The sequence below is a fragment of the Cynocephalus volans genome, chromosome 4 (assembly GCF_027409185.1).
Source record: "Cynocephalus volans isolate mCynVol1 chromosome 4, mCynVol1.pri, whole genome shotgun sequence".
Lineage (NCBI taxonomy): Eukaryota > Metazoa > Chordata > Mammalia > Dermoptera > Cynocephalidae > Cynocephalus > Cynocephalus volans.
The window spans coordinates 18,879,098-18,903,953 of NC_084463.1; the positions used below are offsets into that span (position 1 = coordinate 18,879,098).

Here is a 24,856-nt window from a genome sequence, read left to right on the forward strand (position 1 = left end):
GGGACAGTGTGGGAGATGAGGTCATAGAGGCAGGAAGGGACCAGCTGACACAGGGCCCTATAAGCTGGGCAAGGATTTTATTGTAAGAGCAATGTAAAACTGACATGACCCAAATTACATTTGAGAATGGCTGCTCTTGGGAAAATGGATTGTGGAGAGGTAGGAAAGGAAACAGGAATACCAGTCAGGAGGCTTACAATAGTGCAGACTAGAGATGATGGTGAATTGGGCTAGGGTAGAAGTAATGTACATAGAAACAGGCAGATAGATATTGCTTGTATTTCGGAGTTACAGTCAACAGAATTTGCTGTTTATTCTTGTTCTACTATCTTTATAAAAACCAAATGACCTTGTAATATAAAAATTCATTTTTTAAAGAAATTGGACTTTGAAAATCTTTAAGGTCTCAAAGGACTGGAGTTTATTTTACCTAAGCAATTTCAATTAGGGAATGCTGTTTCCCCAGTGTTCCACCCCCAAGATCACCTGATCTAGATGGACTGTCTATTAATAGAAATTTAGGTTGCTTTCAGTTCACAACTGAAAATAATTTATTATTTTCCATATATATTTGCACACTTGAGGAATGTCTCTAAAGGATAAATTCACAGAAATGTTGCTGGATAAAATGGAATGCACTTTTCCATCTAAAGCAAAATGGATCACTAATTATGGTATGCTCATACAATGAAATACTGTAAAACAGTGAGAATGAACATATTATAGCTACAGGCAACAACAGTGATGAATCTCAAAGACATAGTGTGGAGTGAAAGAAGCCAAACACAAATGGAGTGATTCCAGGGAAAAGTAATCGATAAAGTTAGAGATCTGGATATGGAGGAGTGGTGAGAAGTAGTGGCAGCTTCTTAATCATGATGCTAGTTACACAGGTATATTCACTTTGAAAAACTATTGAGTTGTACACTTAAGATTTATGCACTCTTCTCTGTGTGTTTTACTTCAATAAATCTACCCCCCCAAAATCTATAGATGAAGATAAATTGTGCCACCAATTTATACTCTAGTCAAAAATATAAAAGCACCTGTTTCTTCAAAACCTTTCCAATAATTGGTAATACTTTTTTGATCTGTACTAATCTGACAGCTTAAAATAAAAAGGTAGGGTTTTTTTGTTCCTCTTATTTATGTTTATTAACCATTTATATTTCTCCTATCAACTGTCAAAGTCATTAGAAAAAATCTGAAACTTGAAAACAGTCCAAAAAAAAGTACAGTGCTTGGCAACTTACAATTCTGTAGGGGCAACTTCTAAACCTCTGTCCAGTAGAGATGGAAATAATTGCTGTTCCAGCTAAACAGATGACCCAGAAATTACAGTCTGTGATTCTATAGGACATTAACCAGTTTAATGTCTAACCCAGCGATCTTAACATCTTTATGTTAAATTGTCTCTAGATACCTAACTTCTCAAATGCTCTTCGGACCAGTTTTAACTAACTGCCTTATTAAGTAATGAATTAAATAAAATATTTATTTGTCAGAGTCAAGATTTTACCTTTTTAAAATTATACTTCAGTAACATTCTGTGCCCACTTTGGTTTAGTTATTTTCTCACTGGTTTGAAAGAATTCTTTATTATAAGGGCCGGCCCATGGCTCACTTGGGAGAGTGTGGTGCTGATAACACCAAGGCCACAGGGTCGGATCCCTATAGAGGGATGACCAGTTGGCTTACTTGGGAGAGCGTGATGCTGACAACACCAAGTCAAGGGTTAGGATCCCCTTACCAGTCATCTTTAAAAAAAAAAAAAAAAAAAGAATTCTTTATTATATATTTATAAACCTTAGTTATTAGACTTCACACTCTTGATGGTTTTAAAAATAAATCCACAAATTATTTGCTGCTTCTCCCTTGAAGAGGTAGAGCTTCATTCTACTCCCTTTGAGTGTGGTCTGGAGTTAATGAGTCACTTCTAATGAATCAAATACATCAGATGTGTTGGTATGTCACATCTGAGGCTTCATCATAAAAAAGCACTGCAGCTCCCTCCCTTAGATCTTAGATCTCTTAGATCTCAGATCACTTACTTTGTGGGAAGCCAGCTGCTAAGAGCCTTTATATTATATAGAGGACCATATGGTGAGGAACTGAGGCCTCCAGCCAACAGCCATGTGAATGAGCCATCTTAGAGAGGCAGATCCTCCAGCACCAGTCAAGCCTTGTTAATGACTGCAGCACTAGTTGACATCTTGCTTACCACCTGTCCTGAGGAGAGGCACTGAGCCAGATCTCCCTGCTAAGCCACTCCTGAATTTCTGACTTGAAGGAACTAACAGATAATAAAGGCCATCTTAAGCCACTAAGTTTTGGAGTAATTGGTTACACAGAAATAGATAATAGATACACACTTAGTTTTTGTCTTTTAGCTTGGTTTTTCCCATCTTTTTTCAAGACTCAATCTCTACATTATAAGCCTGGCATACTATTTATTGCACCAAATCAATTTGAACACTGCTGTCATGGCTTGAGGACATGGGCTTCGGTTCAAAAGTCTACAGTTTACCAAACTGATTAAGGGAAAATAATGATAATAATAGCCGGTGTTATTTTATTTATTTATTTATTTATTTTGCGGCTGGCCACTATGGGGATCTGAACCCTTGACCTTGGTGTTGTAACACCACGCTCTCACCGTCTGAGCTAATATTGAGCACCCTCTATGTCAGGCACTCTTCCTAGGCAGTGGTAAGTAAATGTGTTAATTTACATTTCACTACAACTCTGTGAGGTAGTTTCTATTATTCTGTATTCTTTTTCTTTTTCTATTTTATAGATTGGGAAATGTGGAAAGGGAAGTAAAGTGCCCACAGTACTATATAGTTAGTGGTAGAGCTGAGATTGAAATCCAGGCAGTTATCTGGCTCCAAGGCTGATGCTCTTAGTCTCCTTGGTGCTATCTCTCATCTGAAACTTAAATCTAATTCTTGATTATAACACACACACACATACATGCATGCATATGTATGTGTGCGTATGAGGACACGCACAAACATTCTGGGGCAGGAGAAATCTCATCTACTTGCCTAGAATGGTACATGGTATATAACTCACTGGGTGGTTTTGTTTGTTTTTTACAAGTTTTTCTTTGACCCATGAATTTAGAAGTATATTTTGAAACATTTTTATTTTATTTATTTTTATTTTCTAGTGGCCTGCTGGTATGGGGATCTGAACCCTTGACCTTGGTGTTATGACACTGCACCCTAACCAACTGAGCTAACCAGCCAGCCCCTAGTTTTGTTTATTTTTTTTAAGACTGGTGCTTATTTGATCCCCTCTTGGACATAGTAAATTGCTTTAGGAGGCTTGTTCATTCACACATTTGTAAATATAGAGTCAAATAAAATTGTTGAATGGTCCTTGAAACCACTGAGTTTATTTTGGTGATAGCCATATCCTTCTGGAAATAAAGGCTTTGACCTTACTTCACGATTAAAATATCTTCCACTGAACCACAATGCAAAAAACAAAAACAAAAAACTCCTTTGGATACTTACACTGTACAGTCACTCGCACCACACAGCTTTCCTTCCCAGCCTCATTGCCTGCTGTGCACTGATAGAGTCCAGAGGAAGACATGGTAAGATTCTGCAGCAGAACTCGTCCAGGGTTGTTGTAGTCTGCACAAGAAGGAAGAATGACTGTAACAATCTTAGTGATAGCATCTGTATTTATTGTTTACTTTATTGTGCCACTGACCTAAGTTTTCTAGTTACAGTTTGACATGAATGAAATTATAGGAATAATCCCTTTTTGAAACGTGGAAAGAAAGGTGAACATCCTTTCAAGTTGTAGTGCATTCTCAAAACATACACAAGATTGTGAAGATTTAAGGTATACTAAGCAAGATAATTAGGCATAGTGGATTCATATAGTACATTTCTTCCTAATCTCTCTTACCAGTTTTACATGCCATTTGAGGAAAGAAAAGACAAGATTTCTGTCCTAGTCTATGGATGAAAAAATGGCTATTCGAGAAGTTCAGCTGTATATTCAAGGTCATGTAGTGAGTTGCTGACCAACCAGATTTAGAATTCATAGATAGAGTACTATCTTGTTGGCTCAATAGACTGGTAGGAAAATGACTTACCAATCCTAGATTTGGGAGGCAGATGTTCATCCTCCCCCTCTTTCTCCCGGATTCGCTGCCAGTAATACACAATGGGCTTTGTGCCAGAGGATGACTCACACTGCAAAGTCAGGTCACTTCCTTCCGTCAGCTCTCCTTCCAACTCACACTTGGGCTTGGATGGTCTCACTGGCCAAAACAAACAAACAAAAAAATGTAATGATTCAAAGACCTTCAAACACTAGATTTAATGGAAAAACTATGTCCTATTGAGTTATTTCTGCAGCTATCCCTTATGGTCAATTTTTTTTTTTTTTTTTTTTTTTTTTTTTTGTGGCTGGCCAGTATAGGGGTCCAAACCCTTGACCTTGGTATTATCAGCACCATGCTCTACCAACTGAGCTAAACAGCCTTATCATCAACTTTGGAATGGGGATTCAACTAGCCATGCTTTACATTACCCTCAGAAGTACACCCACCTCCGCTCTGTACACACACATACACCCCCCACCCTGATTCCGGCTGCTACCAGTGGTGCTATTGTAATTTTCAGGGGCTGCCTCAGAAATTTACTCATCACTGCTCAGAGAAGAGACACTGTTATTTACTGCAAATTTTAGGAAAGTTGGTTATAATTTTACTGATACTGAAATAGGGATAAAAATTTATTAATTTGGAAATAATTAGATAGAAATTTGTAGCTCTCGCTGTCAAAAAACAAAATGAATTTGATGCATACCTGAGAAATTTAAGTTCAATATAAGGATACCACTCTAATATTAGATAATATTTAATTAAATTTTGTAATGGGCTACAATGAATAATTGTGATTATATTTTCTCCTAGATTATGGCTAAGATACAGAACATGACACACTTCTTCCCAGGGAACTGGACTGGGTGACCTCTGAATGTATAACACAAAGTACTGAACACAAAGTTTTGTACTACCATGATGTATCTGGCTCTCCTTCCCAGAGATGTTATTAATAAGATGTAGGCAGTTACCTTGGCACCCTATCTTACCTAAGACTTTTAAGATGACATGGCTCCACACATAACGCCCTGAATTCTTCACCTTGCAGGTGTACCGGCCCTCATCACTGGGCTTCAGAGGCTCAATCTGCAGGGAAGCATCTCCTGCCAGGAAATTGGAAGCAAAGGCCACTCGGCCTTTCTGTTCCTCAGTCAAGTTATTGTAGACATGACGACTGGAGTACGTGATCACCTGTGGGGCAGACCAAGGCAGGGTGTGGCAGACCAAGGAAGGGTCAAGCAGTGTGGCTCTCAGCCTTCCTCCCTGCTGATGTGAAGATGAGGAAAGGGAATTCTCCCCATGGCACAAAGAAGTCAAGCCTGGGGCTGATTCTAAGGGTCCAAGAGACATCTGTTGTAAGTAAAAGTTAAAAATACGATACATTTGCCTAGGCCTTGCTTCTCCTTCCAAGAATGATAACACGCATATTTGGGTAACATTTAACTATAAGATGCTAATTATTTCATTAAATGCTCAGAACTACTCCATTTTATGGATAAGGAATTTTAATTTTGAGTTATATACTAAAGGTCACACAGCTAAGGCAAGGAAAGGATACCTTTAAAAAAACTTACAGCACGGGCTGGCCCGTGGCTCACTTGGGAGAGTGTGGTGCTGATAACACCAAGTCAAGGGTTAAGATCCCCTTACCGGTCATCTTTTTAAAAAAAAAAAAAACTTACAGCTCTACATACGTTAAGCACAGAACATCTGGAAGAGTACACAATAAATGTTATCAGTAGTTGACTGAGGTGAATTGAGAGAACAGAGGGTGAGGACGAGGAGGGAGACTTAATCTTTTCCCTGTATACCCTTTTCTATCTTTTGCATTTTCTATCTCTTGCATGTGACCTATTCAAAGTAGACTACACTCCTTGTGCTAGGTGCTTTCACGTGCCATCTAATTTATTTCTCACCACAAATTTTTCAGGTAGTTTTTATCCCCATTTCTCAGACAGGTGGCAGAACCAGGATTTGAAAACAGGTCTCTAAACACCATCTAGTTAATTGTTCTCGCATACCACAGTTAACCTCTCTCCCTGTTCCTTTTCTCCCCACCTGTATTCATTTAACTGCTCATTAACTGTTTTTTCAGAAAGTTTGGAAATGAAAGAGAAAAAGTGAAACTGAAAAAGTCAGTGTTTTGTTCTGAAAACTGAGAATCCAGGGGACGGGATTAGAGAAGTTAAGAAAGAGTAGAAGTCAATGGGTAAAATTCAAGTCTGATTCTGAGGGCTTCATTGTTTGGTTTTCTTTCTCTTGTGGCTTTACTACAGATTAGCAAGAGTAAATTAGGTGGAAAAAAATTATGTCCCTTCCTTCCATAAAATACACATGGGCTTCATGTCTTTGTTTTCCCAGTTAGGGAAGCCAAAGTTTAGATTTCCTCAACAGAAAATAATCTCCTTGGTTTTTACTAAAATTTCATGTGCCTACATTACAACCTCTAGTTCTTTAACCTTTCCCTGGGTTCTCCTAGTCTATCACCTCACTCCTGCTAGCCACAAAATCCATGCTGTAGTAGTCCACCAGGATTTCAAGCCATTTAACTTCAGCTTTTTCACCCTGCCACTCAGTAGTCATATTCTTAAACTCATTTGATTTAAACATCAGCAAACAATAAATGGGAATGACTGCTTCCCATCAGGTCTGGAGGAAGCTATTCGGAATAGTAAAACCCTCTTCATGTCTTCAAGTGATTTATAATCTAGTGGGACTAACTATGAGAGAAGTATAGACGTAGAAAAAGGAATGATTTACTTGACATAGTATCAGGGAAAGTGTTCCAGAAAAGTTGGTGGCATTTGAGTTAGGCTTTGAAAGATGAGTAGACTAAAGAGACAAGAGGCAGGGAGAAGAGGGCTGAAGGGAGCATTTCAGATACACAGGACAGCACTAAAGAAGGCAAGAAAGCATATGGGTGTCTCCCGAACACATTTCTAGCTGCAGCTGTTCAAAATTGTTTTACTCAAACCCTAACCGCATTCTCAATCATGTGATGCTCTGTAGGCTCACCAGACGCTTTCCTGAAAAGATTCTAAGCCACCCAATAAAATGTCCATCAGTTCTTTCCATTATATCAAAACTCTTCAGTGTCATCATCCCTCTTGCCCTTACCACCTCTCTCAGAAAAATGTTTTCTCCTTTCTCTGCAAATTCTTCTTCTTCAGCAAATATTTATTGAGCTTGTGTGTCAGGTACCATACGCAGCACTGAGAAAACAAGCAGGAGTAAGACTCAGTTCCTATACTGAAGAGCTCACAGTCCGGGGTGGGTGAGGGGAGGAAATGGGGGAGAACCGAGTAAGAATATTAAATACTGTAACTGATAATACACTTAAAACATCTTCACTCAACATTGCGCTCTCATTTCAAACACCACCATTATTGTGACAATTCTTATATCCTTTTCTCTATTCCCAGCATATTTTTGAACTCCATTTTTGTATTTCCAGCTGCCTGGCTGCTATATCCTTCTGTTCTCTCCAATCTACCTTACATACTGCTGACAAGTTAGTCTTATTAATGGAAAACTCACATTAGCTCTTTTTCAGCTCAAAAACATTTAATGGTTCCCTGCCACCTCTGAATGATGACCAGGCTCAGCCTAGGTTCCTCAAAGTAAACTCTAAACCTTCCCAGTGTCATTCTGTTTAGTCCACTTCACATACCCGGCTGCAGTCAAATTACCTTGTTTCCCTTTCTTTAATATATCATGCTTTCTTTGTGCTCCTGTGCCTTTACTCACTGCATTTTCCCACTTAGAAACTCCCTTTTCTCCATCTCACCATATAAAGAAACCCTGTTCATTCTTTTAAGTCCAAAATCAATGTTACCTCTCACAAAACCTTTCCTGATATGATACTTAGACTGAGAATAGTCTCTTTTTATTGTTCCAATCCATAGCATTTCTTTGCACCATTTTTATTTGAAGAGAAATTGTGAGAGACTTTGAAATGAGCAAATAGGATGCTGTGTGCCCTTTCTATAATGCTGGGCATTGTCCAGGGGACCCTTTGAGTTTATCTGATGTTATACACATCTGTTGTCTTGTCTTTGGCTAGGCTATTTTGCAACTCCACAGTTCTTCATTCAATAAGCATTTACTGAAAAAACAAAAGTCAATAAGCATTTATTGAAAACATATTGTGTACTTGGTGCTATGTTAGAGATGATAATAATACAAAGAATTGAGTATTATAAGTGTTAAAAGATAACTTTTTTTAAAAAAAGTAATGACTCTCATATATATGGAAAATAAACATGTTTCGAAGATTTTACTTCACTCAGTAATCAGTGATAGAACCAGTGAGATGTTTCAACCAGTTCAGATGAGAATTGGAACTAAAAGAGATTTATATTCTCCTTTGGACAAATTCATTTGCATCTCTATGAGCAAGAATAATTTGTATTGCTATAGATAAGGAACATAAGCATCATTATCAGCTCTCCACAAGTTAATTTCTATTTCTGCAGAAACTCATACATGAGAAAAATTAGGACCTAATTAGGTAAATCAGGGTCTAATTTTTCTCCAGAAAACTTGGATTCTAAACCTTTTAGACTCTAAAAGGTGAAGGCCCTTGCCCTAGATGGATTTCAGAGCTGAGACTGGAACCCAAGATTTCTGGGGATAAATCCCTTTTCCTTCCCTTGTCCCCCTGGCCCCCCAACATGTAGCCTTCCCTCCTCCCCATAACTTGCAGCTTCTATTGAAAAGAATACTGAAACCCAAGACAAAATGTCTGTCTAGAAGTAAAGAGTGAACTTTCGACTGAAATAATGCATTTACTGTACTTTTCAGAATGTTCCTTAGCGTGAAGATGATGTTCAGGAGGTACCTACCAATTGTGTGTGTAGTGGTAAGCTGCATGTTTTTTGGTTCTTTTTATAAAAATGACCGGAAAGGGGATCTTAACCCTTGGCGTGGTGTTGTCAGCATCACGCTCAGCCAGTGAGCCAACCGGCAATCCCTATATAGGACCCGAACCCGTGGCCTTGTTATCAGCACCGCACTCTCCTGAGTGAGCCACAGGCCAGCCCTAAGCTGCATGTTATGAAGGGAGGGAGCGGGGGAGGGCTTATAATAAGAATTTTAAAAGAGACAATGTATGTAAAAGGACATTGTTCCTTCACCCAATGACCACTTAGTGACTACTGTGGCTTTATGAATGTAAATTAGACATAGAAATGAAAATCCACCAACATGATGCAGTGCATTCAGTCAGGATTTTTGTCTTTATTTAGCAACACATGTGTGGCATTATTTTGTGCTAGGCACTGTTCCGAGTACTTTACAAATATTAACGACTTGCATTAAAAAAAAGCATGAGACAGTGAAAATTTTAAGGTAAGATTAAGGAGATTAAGGTGGTGAGTCTCTAACACACCACTTAGATTTAAGACCATTCTTTAGTACATATTTGTTGAGTGTCTTCTATCTTAATCTAAAACTGTGGCAGCTGCAGTTTAATCCTGCTAGAATGGGATAGTTCTTCTGGCCCCTCCTGTATTCATGGTAGGCATCACTAATCAATAACTGCACTTTCCCACAGAGGCTGGACCTCCCAGGGAGGAGTTCTTAGGGCCAGGGAGAAGTTTCTATCCTATTCTTACCCCTTAAAATGCAACCAGCCTCTGATATGCCAGGCTGTAACCAGCACCATTTCTGAGTAAATGCATAGTCCCACCTCACTGCTTTTTGTTTTCCTCCCAATCAGATAAAAGCTATGCACTCTGACCCAGAAAAATGCATATAACATGTTATTTTGCAAATACAAGTTATTCCATAGGGTTCCTAGCACTCAAAGTAAAGCCTTCTGCTTTAGACACAGACCAGGAAGAGCTAGGATTATAGCCCTTCTCCCCAATGTCGAACTTGTTTGTTTGAAATGTCTGCAGGGCATTGTTGGTCCAACATCCTGTTGTACTCCATAGGAAGGGTAGGTTTCTTGGCAGGTGGAAGGAGCTGCCATAGAAATGCCAAACTGATGGAACAATGGGGAGAGGAGGAAGTGCATTAGAAGCAAGAAAAAACTGGAAGCTCTAGAGCTTATCTCCGCTCAAAGACTGAAAGTGGAGGGCTGATGTCTGGAGATAAGGCAAGTAAGCTTGGAATACTTAATAGGTGCTCAGTTAACATTCTTTCTTGTCCATATTTTCCCCAGGTGTATAATTACCTATGAGGAAGTCAGTTTGTGCTTCCCAGGAAGAATGAAGAGATGCTAAACCTAGAAGACAGTAAAGGCTGGGTAATTTTTAGGAACTTCGGGGTTTTATGGGCTTTGGGAGCTTGGTGACATTTTTGGTCTGAGGGCTTTAGAATTTCTTTTTTGTTAATTTGTTTTCTATTTTCATTTTCATCATTTAAAAATTTTTTTGGCTAGTCCTGGGATCTGAACCTTTGACCTTGGTGTTATCAACACCACTCTCTAACCAACTAATCTAACCAGCCAGCCCTCTTTCTTGCTTATTTTAATATTTGGGCTAGCATTAGGAGACACCTTTGCCTTGAAGGGAACATTTGACCTTGGAGAGCCTTGGTAGGTGTGACCTAGAGTAGAATCTGGCTGCTTTGGATGCTAGAAGCGTGGTATAACAGTGTCTTTCGAATTGTTTTGAACAGACTCACATTAAGAAATACATTTTTCTTAAAAAAAAAAAAAAAAAGAAAGAAATACATTTTTCTTCATGATCTAGCACATGCATAGCATACATTTATATAACTGAAATATAAATTTCATGAAAAAGTATACGTACAATACGAGTATACGCTGATATTTTCTAGTCTACGTGTGTTAAAACAAAACAAAAACAAAATTTCTGATCGCTTAGGATCCACTAATCAGTTGTGACCCAGATTGTGAAAAATTGCTACACCATGGCACCGTGATTGAGTGGGCGGGCACCATGATTGAGTGGGCAGGCTGCGGAGTCAAATGGTCTACATTCAAATGGAAGTTCTTCCACTTAACAGCTGTGTGCCTCAGTCAGTTAAGTAACATTTCCGAGCCTTAAGGTCTTCTACTGTAAAACAGGGATAAGCTACATCATATGATTTTTGTGGGAATGAGTAAGCACTCAAATGTTAGCATCATCATTTTTATTAGGCTGATTCTGGGATCAAGAAAGCTTCTAAGGCTTCCAAAATTGTTCAGTCCAGTATCTCAAGAATATTAATCATCCCATACATTTGTTAATCATCCCATACATTTGTGTAGCAAAGCTCCCCTGGCTAAAAGCCTTCATCTGTTTCCCATCACCTTTGCACATTGCACACGAATACTTGGCCCACTGAATATGGCACCTATGGCCAGTGCAGTCTGGACCATGCAGAAAGGGAAAGGGGGAAGAATGAAGTGTGAGTGGTCAGGCATGGGAATTTAGAACATCTCTATCCTAATTTCTCCACCTGAAAAAAGAGGGGAAAATATAATATATATAATATATATATATAGAAAGATAGATAGATATAGATATAGATACAGATTTTTTTTTTTTTTTTTTTGGTGGCTGGCTGGTACCGAGGAGGAAATATTACTGTTGTGTGTTCCTGATTGACCTTAGGGGAGGTGGCCACTCTTACTTTGGAAATTTAGTTGTATTTCCAACCCTAGAACCAGGAGGAAAGTTCTAGTGGCCATGCTATCAAGACTGAAATTCTAATATTCCAGAGATTGCCTATCCACCGCCAAATGTTCCCAGCATACTCTGGGCATCCTAGACAAAAAGGATGAAAACATTTCTTCTCAGATTGAAATGCCAAGCTAAACTTGTGATCTACGTCATTGGGTAACCTACTTTAAGCACCACATCCATTTCAGTCCTTCCTGTATTTTCTTTCTCAGTCACCCTCACTCTAATTCTCAACACCCTGGCAATTATATAATCCTGGCAAATTTATCCACTAAATATTTGTTATGCTCATTTTGATATCCCAACTACCTGTCGACTGTCATGTAAGCCCTATTGTATAGTCTGACATTGTTCAACTGATCTTGCTTTTATTTGAGTCTTCCTTAGTGTGCCATACTGTATCAGAGTAATCACCCTAAAATGCAAATATGTCCCTTGCACTCTTAAAATCCTCTAAGAACTCCATGACATCCTAGGATCAATTCTAACCTCCCTCATGTGGCATAGAAGATCTTTCATGTTCTGGTCCAACAACCTCTGCAGGCCCACATTTTACACTCTACCTGTACTAGCTGCTTATGATTTCTCAGAATTTCCCAGCCTTTGTGTCTGTGCTCTTGTGATGTCTTCAGGGCAGTTCCTTCTATCAAGATTTAGATCAGCTATGCTTTCTTATAGGACACTACCCTTGACTTCTCCCCTCTTCCAACTACTCTTGGCCAGTGTCTCCTCTAGATTAATCTAGAGGAGACACTGCTTATCTCTATCATGATATTTACCACTTAGTTCTGAAATAGTCTCTTTATACATTTATCTCTTCAACTTTTGCTGTGGGGTATGTGTCTAGTGGGAATCCAAGAAATGTTTATTGAATTTAACTAAATTGATTTTGATCTTTTAAAACTTCCAGTAGTGCCAAGCTTTTTCTTGCATCAGGGTCTTTGCATAATTAGTTCTGTCTGGACTAATTTTCTCTCCACGTTCTCTTTATTTCCTACATAACATACACATACTACACTTTAAGATTATTTTTTGATTTTTTGGCAGCTGGCCAGTATGGGGATCTGAACCCTTGACCTTGGTGTTATAACACCTTGCTCTATGAAATCATTTTTGAAGGTAATCATTTTTGAAGCTAGTGGTTAACAGCCCAGGCACTAATGTCAGAATGCCTAATTTAAGAAATGCAAAATAAGTGACCCTAGACAATTTGCTCCCTTTATGTGTGTGTAAATACCTTGTTCCTTATTTGTTAAATGGGCCTAATAACAAACCTTCCTTCCTTCCCTCCTTCCTTCCTTCCTTCCTTCCTTCCATCCTTCCTTCCTCCCTTCCTCCCTTCCTCCCTTCCTTCCAACTGTCCTATCACTGTAAGCTCCAAGAAGGCAGGGACTATGGCATCTTCTTCACTATTGTATCCTGGTACCTAGCATGGCATACAGTCAGTGCTTAATAAATTTGTGTAATCTGAATGATTGAATAAATGATCATCCTTGCTTTAGAGTATCAACTGAAGACAAGCAGGAAATTGTGGCTGCTTAAAGCCATATCAGTGGCCTTTTAAAATGAACAATTAACTTCCTAACCCTTGCATTCACTTGGCTACATAAGCAAGCAACTCTTTTTTTCCTTAGTCCAAATGAAAACATTTGGGTGAAAGTTAAATGTGTGGAGTTGTGGGCCGGCCCATGGCTCACTTGGGAGAGTGTGGTGCTGATAACACTAAGGCCATGGGTTCGGATCCCATATAGGGATGGCTGGTTAGCTCACTTGGGAGAGTGTGGTGCTGACAGCACCAAGTCAAGGGTTAAGATCCCCTTACAGTCATCTTTTAAAAAAATAAAAATAAATGTGTGGAGTTGTAAAAGAGCAAATTCTTTAGTGACATTTGTTAAAGATGGTAAGGCAGACTTTATTTAAGGGGGGCCAAGACAATAGGTATAGGGATTGCTGCAGTGGGGTCTTGCAGTTGGAGAGGGAGATTGGGCACAATTCAAACCCCAACAAGTAGAACAAGCAGTAGGATTATAACCAAGAAGAAGGGTGGAGGTTAGTGGACAGAAAATTACGAAGAGGAAACATTAGGGGTAAAGGAGTTTCTGGCTAAATGGGCTTGATGGGATTATTGTTGAAGGCAGGCTAAGGTAAAGGATACTGAGGGTGGTCAGATACCAAGGGTGGGGTATTTTCACTAAACTGACTTAGCAGGATTCTTGCTCAAAATGGATTCTACAAGGACAAAAAGGGGAGCTTAAGATTAGGCCTAGTCAGAAAGAACTCAGGAGGCTGACTCAAGTGTGCTCAGAGGAGAAAGAATCTTTATCAGAGTCATTCTTGGACTTTTAGTGCAGGAACATGGGCTCTTATGTACTTCATTTAGAATTGAGAGTATCATATCTAGGATTGACCAAGAAGTTGTTGGAATAAAAAAGATCAGGTTAAGGTGAACTTGCTCTACAGATAACAGATAGTCTTAGGATGATGCATTATGAGAACAAAATGACAAGCAACATCAAAATAACAAGTGATGTAGACAACTATTTAAGCAGGTTAAAACTTCAATGGTGATCATGAAACTTATTTTCTGTGAAAACCTTAGCTTCTCCCAGCATAATGAAATTAGTGGTGTAGACAGACAAGAAGAAAGGACAACTTTTCATTTTTTAGCAGCAAAAAAAGTAAAGCTCTGAAAAAAAGGACAAAAGTCTTTTTTTGAAAAATCAGCTTCCCTAAGTTACAGAATTTTTTAAATCACAAAATTTTTAACAAAATGTGTCTTTTAGCAACAACAACAAAAAAATAAGTCAATGAGTAAAGGGGGTGAGAATAGTTACACTAGAAAGCATGAATTGAGAAAAGCTACCATGGCTGAGTACAGACAAGGTAGAAAGGACAGTAATAATAGGTTACTGAGTTCTCATTCTCTAATAATGGCCAGCCCAGTGTGTCATCAGGAGGCAGAGCACTGCAGCTTCTTTTTTTTTTTTTAAAAGAAGATGACTGGTAAGGGGATCTTAACCCTTGGCTTGGTGTTGTCTGTACCATGCTCAGCCAGTGAGTGAACCAGCCATCCGTATATAGGATCCAAACCCATGACCTTGGTGTTATCAGCACCACACTCTCCCGAGTAAGCCACAGCCAGCCCTGCACTGCAAGTTCTGTTCACACTGCCAGAGCACTTAGAACCAGTAGACTATCATGGCCCTACCCAACCTGAGCACTGAACACTCAGGGGCTACTCCTTTATTTTCCAACTCCAGAACCACTATCAATACTTTTGCTGGCCAATTGTATATGTGTTAAACATTTCCATTCATGTTTCTCTGCCTCATTTGTTGTTTGTCATATCCCATAGTCTTATAGCTTGGAAGTCATGACTTTGTGCAAAGCTGAAGCATAGGCAGGTGGTGATGGTTTAAGAGGAGGAAGAGGAGCAGTCCTCCTAGAGTAGGCTTTGGGTTCTGGCCCACAAGACTAGGGAATCAAGCTTCTGCATCTTAGTCCCCTTCTTGGGCAAAAACACTAGTAGTGCAGATTCCCTCCCTGGGCAAATGCCAGGTAGCTTTCTAGTAGTTCTGACTCACTCAGAGAACACAGTCTCTTATCCTCACACCTCAGATGCCCTTTCCTGTAGTTTTATATCCAGTGTTTTTCAAGTGTAGCCAGATGAAAAAGCAATAAAGCAATTCTAGCTCTTTCAGACCTAATGAGAAAGACTGAAGGACTGAGTGCTTTGGGTAGAATTAATCCCCATTGTAATTGCTGAGGGTGGGAAATCCTATTATGGTAATTAAAAGGTGGGGCCTTGAAGAGATGACTAGATTGTAGGACCATGCTGTAGTGAATGGATTAACAACGGTGGTCAGGAGTGTGTTTCTGAGGGCTTTGAAAAAGGAGCACACAAGAGGTCAGTCTCTCTCTGCTCTGCCATTTTCTGCCATGTGAGACCCCTGGGTCACTGTTACCACCACCAAGGCCTTCACCAGATGTGTTCCCTGGACTTTGGACTTAAGAGCTTCTGAAACTGTAAGCGGTAAATTTTGTTTTCTTTACAAATCACCCAGTTCCAGGTGTTTTGTTATAAGTAACAGAAATGGACTCATATACTGAGGAAAGGCAAATATAGGAGGATGACGTGGAGGGGAGATTCTAGCCAGGTATATACTTACCACTTTTTGGTTCCCTTCATTATCGGTGAGCAGCCATTCAATATCCAGGGTGTCTTTTTCTGGGAGCCCCAGCTGATGGTGACAGGGCAAAGTGACCTTTTCCTCTGCCACTCTCTTGATCTCAGTGTGGGTCCCGAAGGTTCCAACACAGTAGGAAACTGGAAGAGGAAAACCTCTATTGAGTAATGCAGAAACTGGATGGCAATGTGTGGGGAGCAAATATTACAACAAATAATTATTCGATGTTCCTGTGGGTAAAGAACAGGTCAAGGTGTTGGTAGAATCCTAGACCAGACGTACTAGAAGTCCTGGCCCCTTTAATAACTGAATTCATCACATTTTCTTTAACCCCCTGAATTACATCCTACTAGTGCCCATCTTTCCTACCTTACTGGGCTTCAGTGAACAATGAAATTACTTAGGTCAACTGTGTCTTTTAATCTTTCTGTCTCCTACTAGCAGAGGCTTCCAAAAGAACAATATTCATGGAAACTGTGCACTAAGTTGCCCAGCAACTCATGTTCTTTTTTTTTTTTTTTTTTTTAAAGATGACCGGTAAGGGGATCTCAACCCTTGACTTGGTGTTGCCAGCACCACGCTCAGCCAGTGAGCAAACCAGCCATCCCTATATAGGATCCGAACCCGTGGCCTTGGCGTTATCAGCACCGCACTCTACCGAGTGAGCCACAGGCCGGCCCTAACTCATGTTCTTAAAGTCAGAATTATAGACATTCGAAGCTGGAGAAAATCTTAGAGATAAATCTTATTTTGCAAATGAGATTCTTTAAATCCAGCAACACTTGTTGCTGACCAGGAGCATGTATTTAGGAGGATGAAAAGACAATTACATGAATATTGTAATATAAAGGGAAATCATTTATGATCAATGAGCTATGCTAATTTAGAGGAGAAAAATTATAGGCAATTAATTATAGTGTTCGGGAAAAGCTTAAATCCTTTGAGGGTTTTGTAAATATTAGAAATATGTAACTCATCCAGCATAGTGTTTAGCAGATAGAGGCTCTGAATAAAAGGCAACTGATTGTATTATTAAGGAGGTGGTATTTGATATGGGCTTTGGAAAATGGAATTCAGGTAGATAGAAATAGAGGATGAGGAAAGGTGTTGAGATATGGGTAGGGGAGATAACAGGCACAAGGGCACAGGATGGAAAGGGGGGGGAGCAAATGGTAATAAATAGCTCAGCTTGGCTGGTGTGAAGAATAAATGGGGAAAAGTAGTAATAAATTAGGCTGGAGATACTGAGACATGCATTTGTGAAAGAGAAGTTAAATTTTTGCAATATCCAGGCAGAACAGTCCACCAGGCAACCCTGTGCTCTTTCCCTGACTGCAATGCCTGCCTTTCCACCGTGGATGCGTTAGGGGAAGGCACAGCACCCTGGGCATTGCTTTATTTTTTCATTTTTCATTTCTCTCATGCCTCATAAATAAATCTCTCGGAAATGCTCCTGTTGTGATCAATTGTGCCTGGGCTAGACTGTCAGGTCCCTGAATGTTTTTGGTCATTCCACAAAAACATTGTATGTGGGAGAAGGAAAGTCAGGGATTGATGTCCTCCCCAGAACAGGCCACAGTATCAGGTCACAGGTGGGTTTTCAGGTCACTCCTTAGAGCCTTCTTAGAGACAGGTTAGTCTTCTAGACCTCTTCATAAGCTCAGAAATGCCTCTGGGAACAAGTGAGTTGTTGTAGGGAGTTCCTGCTTCCCTGAGAGACACACATTTTTTATCTCCCCAACTTCTACCTTCCATTCTCTTTAGTTTCATGTCATGTGGTTTCAAAATATGAAACAGCCTTTTCTATCCAAAACAAAATTCCAAGTTACCCCATGTAGATCTTCTCCCTCTGTCCATCCAATCTCCCTTTGGACAATAGGAATTTAGTTCCACTTTTGTCTTTCTTTACCTCTAACTTTATCTTTTTCCAGGAATGGTATTCTGTCAGCAAATTTAGACTCTGCTATAGACTGAAAGTTTGTATCCCCCCCAAAATTCATATGTCGAAAGTCTAACCCCCAATGTGATGGCATTAGGAAGTAAGGACTTTGAGAGGTGATTATGTCATCAGGGTAGGACCTTCATGAATGGGATAAGTGCCCTTATGAAAGAGACACCAGAGAGCTCCCTCGTCCCTTTTGCCATGTAAGGCCATAAAAGATGGTGTCTTGAACCAGGAAGCGAGCCCTCATCAGATTGAATCTGCTGGTGCCTTGATCTTGGATTTCCCAGCCTCCAGAACTATGAAAAATAGATGTGTGTTTAAGCCACCCAGTCTACAGTAGTTTGTTATGGCAGTCTGAACTGGCTAAGACAGACTCCAAGCCTACCTTCTCTCTCTCAGTACCTGGCTAAGGCTATAATCTTGCTGACTATTGATGACTGATGAATTGATATAAATGAAACATCACGTGGATTCTAGGAATGATGTGGCATTTAAGGTGTGCTTTTGCTCTGGATCTTCCTTTATCTCTTTACACAGTAAAAAAAAAAACTCAATGTGAGAAATGATCTCTTTCAAGCCAATCACAATGAAACAGATTGGAAAAGATTCGCAACCTCCAGATTGGAACAGCCCCAAGTGCCAGGGCTTGTGTGAAGTCCTCTCTCCTGGAGAGAACTCACTCTGACACTTCAGAAGGGTTTTAAGAGCTAAAGACCAAGGATCATGACTAATAGAAACATATAAACTTCTTCAAGTTCCCTGTTCATTTCCCAAAATTGATTAGCGGCAAATCTGTGGGAAGGAAAAGTGCCTTCAGGGAAATGAAATAAGAAAGAAGGAAGCAGGGGAGACTTTCATTCTACAGCAAGACTGATTGGGCTGAAACCACAGCAGAGGAAGAGCCCTAAGAGACATCTACCATAAGAGAGGCAGCAGGTGGGTTGCCAAGCCCTGTGGCAAAGAAAGGAGATGACAGGAATCTTTTGGGCCTAGGAAGAGGCCTTCAGAACCGACAAGTTAAGCCCTTGAAAGGTCTTACTGACATTCTCAAGAAGGTTTCTATTATTTCTGTTTAGAACTTGAGACTGCAATGAGAGTGACCACCATTTAGTGAGCACTTCCCGTGGTTTGACTACACATGAAGAACTCAACCTGTGAAGAAAAGATTATCATCCAAATTTATTGATGAAACTTAAAGAGGAGGTTAGTAACCTACCCAGGGTCACACAGTTAGGAAGCAACAGGGATCAGGCTTGCCCCAGATCTGTCTTGCTGCAAAGTCTGTGGTCTGACAGCCATGTTGGGCTGCTTGTTCCCTGTTTTATGTGGCTTCCAGGATGTCTGGCTCTCCCTAAGCTCCTTGAGCTTGAGTGCCGTTCATCACTACCTGCCCATAGCACTCTGCCCAGGGTCTCATACACTGTAGGTGTTCAATTAATATTTGTGGGATTGATTTGAATCTAACCCACAAATTCATTTTACCAATGAGCAAACTGAGGCAGGCCCAGAGGTAAAAAAGTCAGCACAAGATCCTACAATTCGTTTAGTAGCAGAAATAACTCATATAATGACCTATCCTTTCTTAATCTCTAAATTTTCCAGCTATAGAGCAGCTGGAAAATTCACCAGTATGTACTCTACTAAGCAAAGCTTATAAGCAGCAGCTCTGGCTTCTACCCCTGATCACTTTCCACTGGACACAACAATGCTCAAATGAAACCAGTACCCTACACCCTAGGCAAAGCTAGAGAAGCCAGTACCAATTTGGTGCATAGAGTAGGCACTTATACATAGAATAAATAAATGCAAAGAATCAGCTATGAAAGTTGCCAATTTATGCCACTAGAGGGAATCAAAGGCTCAGATTTGGTTAATGTCCTGAAAGGACCGGAACATAGTGGTGGGTGGTGTGCTTTGACAGAGTGCCAAGTTCTATTTATACCATATCCAGAATTAAATACATCAGTGTGGGGACGGCCCCTCCGTGAACACAAATGGCTTTACCAAGGCAGGGAGCCTCCATATAAGAGTGCAGGCACCTCTAGTCTTCTCTGAACCAACCTCCCCTGATTCTAAAGGCCACTGGGATCCCTGCAGATATCTGAGGTTTCTCTGTATTTTTTTTTTTTTTTTTTTACCCACACTCCGTTCTGTAGCCTAAGCAGACAGGGGCTTGGGCTCTGTGTTTAATTCCGATGCTTGACAGTGCTCATGGGAGCTGTAGAGTGTATGTCTGCTGACTGGTGGGTAAGCTGAAAGGGGCGGTCCAGCCACCCTGTGGCCAGCCCTGGGTTCCCTAGGCATTGAGATTCATCTTTGTTAAGAAAGACCTTAGAGATCATCAATTTAACTTATGAGAAAATTGCAGCCCAGAGAATTAAAACATCAAATCACAAAGCTAGTCAGTGGCAGAACTGCAAGTAAGGGAATAGTTGCCACTGGGCTCCTAGGATTTTGTTGCAGCATTTGACTGTGGGGAAGGGTGCCGGACAGTGGCAGTGCCTCCTTGTGCACATGTAAAATGCCTTCATGGAAGCTGCAGGTTCTCCCTAAGTGAGGGATTTTGCATGCCACTCAGCACTTAACAAAGGACTTTTGGGAGCCTGGGAGAATTGCCTTCTTTGAGCCTTAGTGTTCTCATCTGCAGAATGGGAATCTTAAATAAGATACTGAAGTACAGCACCTAGCACAGTGAAAGCACATAGGAATCTCCCCCTAAAATGTTAGCTTCCTTCCCTTGCTTGTCTCTACTAGAAGAAGGGGCTTTTTTCCAGATGACTGCTGCCTACATTCAGTTAAGATTAGTTTAAGGTATTACTCTCTAAAGGGTATTTACATTTTATTAAAGATTCTCCTGAACCCTTAAGACCTTCCTCAAAGAAATGGAGCAGATACCTAGGATGCTGCATTTTAAAAATCGATTTCTCTCATATTTTCCTAACAGAATTCTTCCACTTCTCAAATACTTGCTGAATGCCTACAGGGCTCAAGTTGCCCCTAAATCTGCATGCTTACTCTCCCCAAAGAACAGATCCTCCGGTGCTGCCATCATCAGCACAGGCACCCAGCATTTCCCAAGGTCCCACCTAGGTGAAGCCACAGTGCTTGTGCAGAGGTCAGGAACAGATGGGTTCATTTTTTTAGAATTGTTTTTTACCAGGCTGTGTAGACATGTAGTTCACAAGTAACAATGTTAGAGAGCCATAGTAGGTTACTGTCTGGTGCCAAGTGTAGGAGCTGTGCCATGCACACTGTTTCATGTACAGCAGAGCACCCACTATCGGCAGTTGAGGTGTGGAAGCATCTCCGCTTGATGATTGCACTTTTCTCCATAGACCCGGTATAGTCAACTGTTCACTTGCCTCAATGGGAAGAGAGTTATCCTCTGTTTCACTTTACACAGAATATTCCAGAAAGCCTCAGAAAAATCAAAATCATCAAATGTTAGAAAAATAAAAGGGACAGGGCCGGCCCGTGGCTCACTCGGGAGAGTGTGGTACTGATAACACCAAGGCCATGGGTTCGGATCCTATATAGGGATAGCCAGTTCGCTCACTGGCTGAGTGTGGTGTTGACAACACCAAGCCAAGGGTTAAGATCCTCTTACTGGTCATCTCTTAAGAAAAAAAAAAAAAAAGAAAGAAAGAAAAATAAAAGGGACTTTGGAAATTTTTGAATCCTGTCTCATTTTATCTTTTTCCTCGGATTTTCTTTTTCTTTCTTTTTTTTTTTTTTTTTCGGTGTCTGGGCAGTTCAGGGATCAAACCCTGGACCTTGGTGTTATCAGCACGACACTCTAACCAACTGAGCTAACTGGCCAGCCCCTCTCTCATTTTATAAATCAAGAAACTGAGGCTTAGACAGAAGTGACTCACCCAAAGGCCTCCTGATATATAGATACATATAATTCTGTAGGGGTGAGTGGGGACATGTGTGTGTGTATGCATGCGCATGTGCCTTCCAGACTGTTTCTGGAACGCTGTATGCAATTCAAGAGATAGCATGATGCAATAAAAAGAACATGAGCTTAGACTGAGATAGACCTGGATTTAAGTAGTGGCTGTAAGAACAATTAATTTCCTTACTGCTCTGGGCCCTTTTCTTCTCTGTAGAATGAAAATAAAAACATCAACCTTGAAAGGTTATTGTAGGGATTATATTTGATGTAGGTAAAATGTCTAGCAGTGGTACATGGTATATAGTACACAGTCAACAAATGGCAATTATTAATAATGGTACACACTGCATTTCGAAAGATAAGGAAAACCAGAAAACACACGAAGGAGGTGAACTGGGATTGTGAGGAGTTTGGAAGTCATTTTCCTTAATAACTGTTAGTATTTGGCCATATTTGCTTTAGCTCTCTCTGTATTTTTTTTTTTTTTTCTGCATTAGTTGAAAGTACATTGCAAATGACATGACACTTTTTACCTCTAAATGTTTCAGCAGGCATCTCCAAAAGATAAAGATGTTCTTTCCCACAAATGCAACATCATTAGCAGTTCTAAGAAAATTAATAACACTGTATGGAAGATCATTTCTGACAAGAGTTATTAAGGAAAACTCCAATAAGTGGGATGGAGGTAGTTCTGGAAAGATAGACCTGTTTCTCCTGCACTGAACTGAGGGAAGGAAAACATTCCTGGTGAAGGGAGCACCTTGGGCAAACTGCAGCACCTGTCCTCTCCTGTCAGCCTCCCTCAACTTCCCCCCCATGAACTAGTGAAGTTCCTCTTTTATATATTTTGCTTTCCCAGCCCAACCTCAGAATCTCTCCAGCTACCTCCCTCCATGAGGGTCCTCAGAAGAAGAAACCACATTCAGTATGAGCTGCTAAATGCCTGATACATTTCCATGTCTTCTCAAATATAGTCATGGACTACATAATGACATTTTGGACACATGTATGATGGTGGTCGGAGCAATAGGCTATACCATACAGCCTAGGTGTGTAGTAGGCTCTACCATTTAAGTTTCTGTAAGTCCACCTTATGATATTCGCACAATGATGAAATCACCTAAGGGCGTGTTTCTCAGAAGATATCCCCGGGCCTAACCCGTGGCTCACTCGGGAGAGTGCGGCGCTGAGAGCACAGTGACACTCCCGCCACGGGTTCGGATCCTATATAGGGATGGCCGGTGCACTCACTGGCTGAGTGCGGTGCGGGCGACACCGAGCCGAGGGTTGCGATCCCCTTACCGGTCACCAAAAAAAAAAAAAAAAGATATTCCCATCATAAAAGCAATGTATGATAGTACAAACATATATTTGATATTTAGACAAAGCCTAAATAAAGCTAAAAGAATGAAACTTACAAATTATCAGTGGAATTGCAGACACCTGGGAATCAGTATGGTGCCTTGTTGTTTTTCCTCCCAAGGGGGTGAGTTTTTGTTCCTGGAGTCCCTAAAATTAGTAGTGTGGATACAAGGACCAAGGTGGCAGCCTGATGTGCGTGCTCCAGTTGGAGGGAGAAGTGGCAGATATTGAGCTTCCTGCCTCCTTCTCAGTCTGTGGATTGGTTTTAGAGGAAGAGAAGTATGGGGAAAGAAAAGGAAGGAGGAAGGGAAAAGGAAGATGCGGGGGATGGGAAGAGGAGAAGAGGGAAAGGGGAGAGCCTGACACTGATGAGGATAGCTGGAGAAGTTTTCATACTAAACACAGGCTCATTCAAAACGACCTACTCATCTCTCTTGCCCTCTGTGAAAAACTCTAAATATGTACTTTACATCTATTTATCCACATTAAAAATTTACATTGAGCTCTTTGCCTATCAGGTACAGTGCTGGGAATACAAAGATGGTAACAGTCTCTCCTCCTCCCCCAAACCCTTGGGAAGCTGATGGTTAATAACACCTTACGTTAATTTAACAATGAATAACTAACTCAGCTCATTCAAATGCATTATCTCATGTAAGCCCCATGACTACACAGTGAGCTAATAGTATCAGCTCTGTTTTAGAGAAGGGAAAACAGGACCACACAGATGAGGCCACACGGCTGATGGGTGGCTCTGTGGAGACATAGACCACCTCCATGTTTTATTCTTTTTTCTTTCCCTTACCAAAGGTCATTGTATTTACATTGGAATTGGCAGACTGGAAACAGAGATCATGTGGATGACACAGAGATGGGTAGCAGAGCTGATCTGATTAAACATGCATGAAATATATAATTATCTTGCTAGCTGAGATCCTGAGCCAAAAGCAAGAAGAAATTGAATACAGACAAATGTTAAAAGTTACAGCTAGACACAAGTACAGGGTGGGAAATCTCTGGAGGACCTGGGGGACTACAGAATTTATATTGACCCTAATGTGATGTGGCTGCTGAAAAAGCTGACTGATTCTAGAGCTGTGTTCAGAGGTGTGAGGTCCCAAGCATGGGGAGTAACAGCTCCATTTACTTGACACTAGTCAGACTAGTACATCTAGAGCATCTGTGTTCAGTTCTAGATGCTGAAAACTGGGAGGGACATTGACAAATAGTTAGCTTTCAGAAGGTTGTGACCAGGAAATGATCGGGTTTGAAAAACATGTCACATGGGGAATAGTTGACACATTTGTAGGTGAATAAGTTAGGAGGATGGAAGACAAAGGGGCAGCATGGTAGCTACCCTCCAGCATTTCAAAGGCTACAAAATAGGTAAAGGCTTATTGGGTTTTGTTCCATAGGGTAGAATTAGGTCCAGGTGGCATAATAGGTTCAACCATAAAATGACTGACTGGGAGATCTCCAATACCTCTTACAAAATACTTATGCCATTTGGGCTTAAACTGATAATAGACTATGTAACAATCTAGTCTGATAGGAGAAAGAGCAGTATCATTCAATGAATTTTCCACTACCTGAGCCATTCAAGTGAGGGGTATGTCAGGGGCTGTGAAAGGGATCCTTACATGTGGATTTTGAACTCAATAAAAGTCCTTTCTTACTATAATATCCTATGAAATATTTGAG

At 40.5% G+C, this 24,856-nt stretch overlaps 1 protein-coding gene across 1 annotated transcript in view; it reads right to left on the reverse strand.

The window, feature by feature from the left end:
* Positions 1–24,856, reverse strand: part of CLMP (CXADR like membrane protein) — a 99,637-nt gene that overhangs the window by 2,891 nt on the left and 71,890 nt on the right. Inside the window, exons 2-5 of the mRNA XM_063093746.1 lie at positions 15,933–16,090; positions 5,119–5,320; positions 4,115–4,282; positions 3,522–3,644 (exon numbers count right to left, since the gene is read on the reverse strand). Of these exons, the coding sequence (XP_062949816.1) occupies positions 3,522–3,644; positions 4,115–4,282; positions 5,119–5,320; positions 15,933–16,090 (651 nt within the window). The remainder of the gene's footprint in view (positions 1–3,521; positions 3,645–4,114; positions 4,283–5,118; positions 5,321–15,932; positions 16,091–24,856) is intronic.